Source organism: Triticum urartu, chromosome 3A (genome assembly GCF_056163025.1).
Source record: "Triticum urartu cultivar PI428250 chromosome 3A, HENAU_Tu73, whole genome shotgun sequence".
NCBI lineage: Eukaryota > Viridiplantae > Streptophyta > Magnoliopsida > Poales > Poaceae > Triticum > Triticum urartu.
Genome location: NC_141875.1, coordinates 97,380,323 through 97,387,817, shown reverse-complemented (window position 1 = coordinate 97,387,817; position 7,495 = coordinate 97,380,323). Strand labels below are relative to the sequence as shown.

Genomic DNA, 7,495 nt, shown 5'->3' with positions numbered 1-7,495 from the left:
GTTGTTCGGAGTCCCGGATAAGATCACAGACATGACGAGGAGCTCCGGAATGGTCCGGAGGTAAAGATTGATATATAGGATGATATGGTTCGGCCAAGGGGTGAAGCCCATGGGGCTTTAGGTCGGTGCAAAAGGAGTTTTGCGGAGGCCAGGGGGCCAAACACCGGAGATCCTGGCATCTGGCCCTGTGCTAGATGCCGAGGCCCATGGCATTTGGGCCAGACGCCAAGGACCGTGGCGTCTGGTCCTGGAAGTCCGAGAAAGACTCTTCCTTGCGGGCAAAACCGACTTTGAGGAGGCTTTTACTCCAAGTTTCGACCCCAGAGCTCAACATATAAATAGAGGGGCAGGGCTAGCACCTGGAACACATCAAGAATCACCAAGCCGTGTGCCAGCAACCCCGTCTCCTCTAGTTTATCCTCCGTCATAGTTTTCGTTGTGCTTGGCGAAGCCCTGCGGAGATTTTCTTCACCAACACCGTCACCACGCCGTCGTGCTGCCGGAACTCATCTACTACTTCGCCCGTCTTGCTGGATCAAGAAGGCGAGGACGTCATCGAGCTGAACGTGTGCTGAACGCGGAGGTGCCGTATGTTCGGTACTTGATCGGGATGGATCATGAAGGTGTACGACTACATGAACCATGTTAATAAACGCTTCCGCTTTGCGATCTTCAAGGGTATGAAGATGCTCTCCCCCGCTCGTTGCTATACATCTCCTAGATAGATCTTGCGTGATCGTAGGTAAAATTTTTAAATTGCATGCTAAGTTCCCCAACAAGCTAGATGTAAAGTTAGTTCTAAAACATGATACAAAAAAGGCTCTGTGATACTCTATCTTCTCTGGGAAGAGGTTAACTAGCCGACCGACTGAGGACATATCACAAAATCCGAATTACTCCTATAAAGGATGCTGGAGTACCCACCTTCCCGGGTGGGGCTTTGAGGGCGAAGAGCGCCTCCGCGCAATCCATTTTCAAGTGGCATGCCGCAAGGGCATCTCAGGGGTTGTTCGCATCGTCCGATCTGCTCGGACGAATCGGACCCGAGCACCCTCCCGGGCGATCCATGACAAGTGGGCCGCGGGCAATCATGCGGTTTATTTGTGTCGCGCTCGTGTGCAGTGTCTCACCGGCCTCGTGAGCAATGGCATGGCTGGACCCGCATATCCGCGTCCGCTGTGAGAAGGCGAGACGGACCAGCCTGCCAGCGTCGCTCGCCAGGATGTGGAGATGGCATTCATAGTGTTGCAAGCTCGTTGGGGTATTGTTTGTGGATCTGCAATGATGTGGGAATCATAGACTTTTGTGGCAGCTAAGACATATTGTGTCATTTTCCACAATATAATTGTCGAGGACGAGGGTGAAAGGGCAACCTAAACCCATGATATTGAGAAGCCTGAAAAACAATTATACATCCCGGAGCAAGATGCAGATCATATTCTGAATTCTTTGAAGATACATCATCATCTTCGAGATTATCAGGTGCACGCGCGAGTATTCAATAATTTTATGGAGCATATATGGATTCACAATGAAAACCAAGCAGTTTATAGTCAGAATCGTGCACTTGGAACCAATTTATGTTTGAATTTTATATTTGCGCTATGAACAAATATTATTACACGTGATATTTATGTGTCCGTTTACGTGTCTGATTGACGTATATACATTCATATGGATTTACAGGTTTTAATATAAGAAGTGTGGCAGTTCGATGATGCCCGGGTTTGTGTTCGGACGCATCCACAGATGTTTAATTGTTGGATTTATGAAGTCCGGCGGTAGATACTATGACAACCCGTAATAGGCCCGTATGTTTGTTTAGCATTTTTGCCTAAAAAAGCATGAACGAAGCGAGAGTTGGCCATGATTCACGAGATTTTTTTTCAAAACTATGACGTATTTTATAACAAATTCGAAAACTATAGCAAAGAGTGGAGAAAAATCAAAACTAGCACCCTGTCGGTCACGTGTGGGCCGAAAAGGGTGTTTTCGGCCTCCCTTTGGCCGAAATGGACTTTTCGGCCTTGCCTTGGCCGAAAAGGTGCGTACCTGGACCGAAAAGACCTTTTTGGTTAGGAGTAGGCCGAAAAGTCCTTTTTGGTCAGGAGTAGGCCGAAAAGTCCCTTGGGCCCACCTTTTTACATTAATGGTTGACCGAAGTAGTATGGCTCCACTCTTCGGCTTACGTTAGGCCGAAGCGATTTTTTTTTTTAATTTTGGTATATAAATAATGTGCAACCATTGTCCATCTTAGACACTGAAAAAATATATTTTCGCGCAACCCTTTCCCCTCAATATTTCCCCATCAACTCTTTCCCACCATCCGTTTTCCGCAAACTCCTTCCCGCCATATGTTCCTGCCACCCGTTTCCCACCAACCCTTTCCCGCCATACCACGGTATACCATTAAATAAATTCTTCATATTTAAAAAATGGGATAAAAGCGCAAGCGATGGAGTCAAAAACCTGACCTCACGCTGGGTATATGTGTTACCAGCCAAATAGGATAGCATATGGCTAATGTATTTATATATAAAAAATTAATTTTTTTTATATACATTTGAAAAAAGGGAAAAGATTTTGAGAACATGATTTTTTTTAAATATGAAGAATTTATTTAATGGTATACCGTGGTATGGCAGGAAAGGGTTGGCGGGAACATATGGCGGGAAGGGGTTGGCGGGAAACGGATGGCAGGAACATATGACGGGAAGGGGTTGGTGGGAAACGGGTGGCGGAAAAATATTGAGGGAAAAGGGTTGCGCAAAAATATATTTTTTTAATGTCTAAGATGGGCAATGGTTGCATAGTATTTATATACCAAAATTTTAAAAAAAAATTGCTTCGGCCTAACGTAAGCCGAAGAGTGGAGCCATGCTACTTCGGTCAACCATTAACGTGAAAAGGTGGGCCCAAGGGACTTTTCAGCCTACTCCTGACCAAAAAGGACTTTTCAGCCTATTCCTGATCAAAAAGGTCTTTTCGGCCCAAGTACGCACCTTTTCGGCCAAGGCAAGGCCGAAAAGTCCATTTCGGCCAAAGTGAGGCCGAAAACACCCTTTTCGGCCCACCCGTGGCCGACGGGGTGCTAGTTTTGATTTTTCTCCATTTTTTGCTATAGTTTTCGAATTTGCTATAAAATGCGTCATAGTTTTGAAAAAAAATCGATTCACGAGAGGGCACATGCGACCCTGCCGAGCAACGGCCGCGATGCCCGCCGCGGCGGTCGCACGCACCACCTGCACCGTACCCTCGTCAACTCCCGCCCACCTCTCACAACATCACACTGGCCACATGACACGGCCAGTGGCAGTCTGTAACCTCTGTTTCTGTGTCGCTTCCTAGCCAAGTCAACCCAAGCTACTCAATACAATATGTCCCCTAATCCCATGAAGCCCACCAACAAAAATAATGCAACCGAAGCATCCATCCATGGATTATTATTTGACACCATCCTCCAAATGATCCAATCTGGTCCAGGTATTCTTCTAGATCTGGCACATTCTGGTCAGAGATCCATGCCCATGCACGGCGTACTAGAGCAGCGGAGGTAGCGCCGTCCTGCCGTGCCGAGCAGTTCTTTCCTGGACACTCGCTGGCGAGCTGGGCAAAGGGACCGGAGAAATTTCTATGTTCTGCTCAGTAACCAGATCGCCCTAGCTGTGAGTGTTAGCTTGCGGTGTTGCAGCAATGGCGGTGACCACGCTGCAGTTCGCCGGCGCGTTCCTGCTGCCGCTGCTTGCCGTGGCTTCGTCGTTTGATCCGTTCCACCGGGACGCCCAAAGGATGGATCCCATGGGCGGCGGCCGGCAGCAGGGGCCCTTCATCCCGCACGAGTACGTGCGCTTCGCCGACGTCAAGCGGCAGTGCCGGTCCGTGCTCTCCGCCGCCGCCGACCTCAAGTTCGACGCCAACCGCGCCGCCGCCCTCATGCCGGAGCTGTCCTTTGTTAAGGGCGACTGGAAGCAGGACGTCGACGACGGCGCGCCGCTGATGCCGTTCGACGGCACCGACGCGCCCGAGGGTGGCGCGGCAGGGGCGATGGCTGACCCGCTGCCGCTCGCCACGTTCATGCTCACGCACGTCGACGTGGCGCTCCGCGGGAAGACGGCGCTCAACGTCAGCGGCGTCCTCGGCGTCGCCGTCTCCCGCAACGGCACCGCCCCGGAGATGGGCCCCTACGTGTCGCCGGAGCTCAAGGTGTGGCCCGGGAGCACCGAGATGAAGATACTCTTCGAGGGGGTGTACACCGAGACCGGCGACGGCGAGAGCGTGCTGTGCCTGGTCGGCGAGGCCGTGCTCCCGCGGCGCGGCAAAGACGCCGCCAACCCGTGGGACTGGGCCAAGAACACCGACCGCAACAACTTCCAGCCGCCAATCACCCACGACAAGAACATCCTGCTCGTGCTCCGGTACCCCACCACGCTGACGCTGACGACGCGCGCTGTGCGCGGCGAGCTCACGAGCACCAACGGCAAGTCGGACGCCGGCTACTTCGGCGCCGTCACGCTGCTGTCGCAGCTGGGCGCCTACTCCAACTACAAGTTCGGGTCGGAGGAGCTCGTGAGCACGGCGTGCAGCCCGCAGCCTTACCGCGACGACATCCTCGGCGACGGCCGTGGGATATACAGAGGCGGCTCGCTGTGCGGCATCCTCGACCTGTTCACGTCGGAGGACGTGTTCGCCGTCGTGCCCAACTGGAAATGCAACTCGTCAGACGCTCTCTGCCGGCGGCTCGGGCCGTTCGAGACCGACAAGTCGGTAGACGCGACGGACGGCGGGTTCAAGGATGTCAGTATCGTCATGCAGGACATCCGTTGCGAGCCGAGTACCGTTCCTGGTGAGAGATCGGCCAAGGTCTCGGCGGTGTTCCGGGCCGTTGCACCGTGGGAGCACCGGTACACGGCGGCGAAGAGGAGCGGGCTCAGCGGCATGACGCTGGCCGCCGAGGGCGTGTGGCGCCCGTCCACGGGCCAGCTCTGCATGGTGGGGTGCCTCGGCGTCGGCAAGAAGGCGTGCCACTCCCGCGTGTGCCTGTACGTGCAGACGACCTTCTCCGCCACCCGCCGGGGCATCGCCGTCGGGCAAATCACCCGCATCGACGGCAAAGGCGGCGTCGCCCACTCGCCGCTGACGTTCAAACGGGCGGTGCACCCGTCGGAGCTGTGGAACCGGTTCGGCGTCTCGGGCGGCGCACCGATGAGCATGGCGTACGACTACACCAAGGCCAAGCAAGCCGGGGAGTTCCTCACGCGCAGCGAGCCGTTCAACTTCGGCACTGCCATAGCCAAGTCTCTGCTGAGCTATCCGCGTTTGGCGGGCGACCTCACCCGCGACCTGTCCAGCCTCGCCGACGAGCTCACCCTCCACGTGCCGGCCGTGCCCGACCCGTTCCCTCGCGAACGCTTCGAGCGGCCGTTCCTTCAGCTGGAGGTGCTCTCGCTCGGGCCGCTCGTCGGCCGGAATTCGCCGGGGTTTCCAGGCGGCACGGATGGACTTGGCAAAGAATCCAATCCCAAAGAGTCTCCCTCCTCGGAAATGCAGGCGGCGAGGGCGACGACTCTCCTCAACGTGTCCGCGGAGCTGACGCTCTCCGGGAGCCCCTACCTGAACGTGTCGGCCCTGTTCCTGGAAGGCGTGTACAACCCGGTGGACGGGCGGATGTACCTGATCGGGTGCCGGAGCATCTATGCGCCGTGGCGAGCCTTCTCGGCCATGGGAGCGCTGGAGGACGGCATGGACTGCTCGATCGAGATGAGGGTGGACTACCCGCCGACGACGGCGCAGTGGCTGATCAACCCCACCGCGAAGGTGCACATCACCAGCACGCGCGACGCCGGCGACCCTCTGTGGTTCGACGCGACGTCGCTCCAGACGCTGCCGATCATGTACCGGGAGCAACGGCAGGACATCCTGTCCCGGCGGAGCGTGGAGGGGATCCTCCGCGTGGCGACGCTGGCGACGGCCATCGCCGCCGAGTTCAGCCAGCTGATGTACATCAAGGCCAACACGGACGTGATGCCGTACGTGTCCCTGGTGATGCTGGGCGTGCAGGCGCTGGGGTACAGCATGCCGCTCATCACGGGCGCCGAGGCGCTGTTCGCCCGGATCGCCGCCGCGGGGGGCTCCGTGGACGGCGTGGCGCCGCCGTCGTACGTGGTGGACAAGAGCCAGCTGTACTGGATCATCGACTGCGTCGTGAAGATCCTCATCCTCGCCGCGTTCCTCCTGACGCTGCGGCTGGCGCAGAAGGTGTGGCGGTCGCGGATCCGGATGCTCACGCGCTCCCCGCTGGAGCCCGGCCGCGTGCCCAGCGACCGGAAGGTGCTGCTCTACAGCTTCGGCGTGCACATGCTGGGGTTCATGGTGATCCTGGGCGCGCGGTACGTGAGCGCGCTGGGGCGGCCGCTGCGGCAGGAGGACTCGTACATGGACGCCCGCGGCAGGTCGCACGCGCTCCGGCAGTGGGCGGTGACGCTGGAGGAGTACGTCGGGCTGGCGCAAGACTTCTTCCTCCTCCCGCAGGTGGTCGGCAACGTGCTCTGGCGGATCAGCTGCCGGCCGCTGAAGAAGAGCTACTACGTGAGCGTGACGGCGGTGCGGCTGCTGCCGCACCTCTACGACTACGTCAGGGCGGCGCCGGCCATCAACCCCTACTTCGCGGAGGAGTACGAGTTCGTCAACACCAGCCTCGACTTCTACTCGGCGTTCGGCGACGTGGCCATCCCGCTGCTCGCCGTCGCGCTCGCCGCCGCGGTCTACGTGCAGCAGCGCTGGAACTACAAGATCATCAGCAGGACCGTGAAGACGCAGCAGAAGAAGCTGCAGCACCTCGGCTCCAGGGTCTACGAGCGGCTGCCGTCCATGTCGTCCGGCAACTTCGAGGCCGAGCTCGTCTCCGGCGTCAACGAGGCCGTTGGGCTCGTCGGGCCGCGCCGGGACGCCAGCCTCGGCTAGGTAACAGATCGGACGGTTCTCTGTAGGTTGACAATGTATGTGCTTCTTCTTCTTTTTTTCTTCTAAAAATCAAATGTACTTCTAAAAGTTCAATAAAGTTTCACACATCTTTGAGCTTTACTCCATCTCTATAACACTATGCTCCCTAGTTTTAAAAAGCCTACATTCAATTAAGGTCTCCAAGAGTTTGGTCACCCGATTTTTACCAGGTCAACAATTTCTCAAAAGCTCTATCATTCAATTCTTTTATACTATACACACTATGCTTCCTAATTTTTAAGGCCTCAAAACTAATTGAGGTTTTAAATTTAGAATTAGGTCACTTGATTTTGATCGGGTCAACAATTTATTAAGGAGCTCTCAATTCTTTTAATTCACTATGTTTTCTAATTTTGAAACTCTTCTATTCAATTGGGGTGCTCAATTTTGGATTTCGTTTACGATTTTGACCGCGCCAACAATTTTTCAAATCAATCAGCAATAACCGGCATATAAAAACATATCAATCAGCACCGTGTTATATAAATAATAATAA

The 7,495-nt window shown here is 55.3% G+C and overlaps 1 protein-coding gene across 1 annotated transcript; it reads left to right on the top strand.

Annotated features, from left to right (window-relative positions):
- Positions 1–3,331: 3,331 nt before the first annotated feature.
- LOC125543062 (PII, uridylyltransferase (DUF2921)) lies at positions 3,332–7,080 on the top strand. The gene has a single exon (XM_048706311.2). It carries the CDS (start codon positions 3,694–3,696, stop codon positions 6,958–6,960), a length of 3,267 nt encoding a protein of 1,088 aa, XP_048562268.1. The 5' UTR covers positions 3,332–3,693; the 3' UTR covers positions 6,961–7,080.
- Positions 7,081–7,495: the final 415 nt, after the last annotated feature.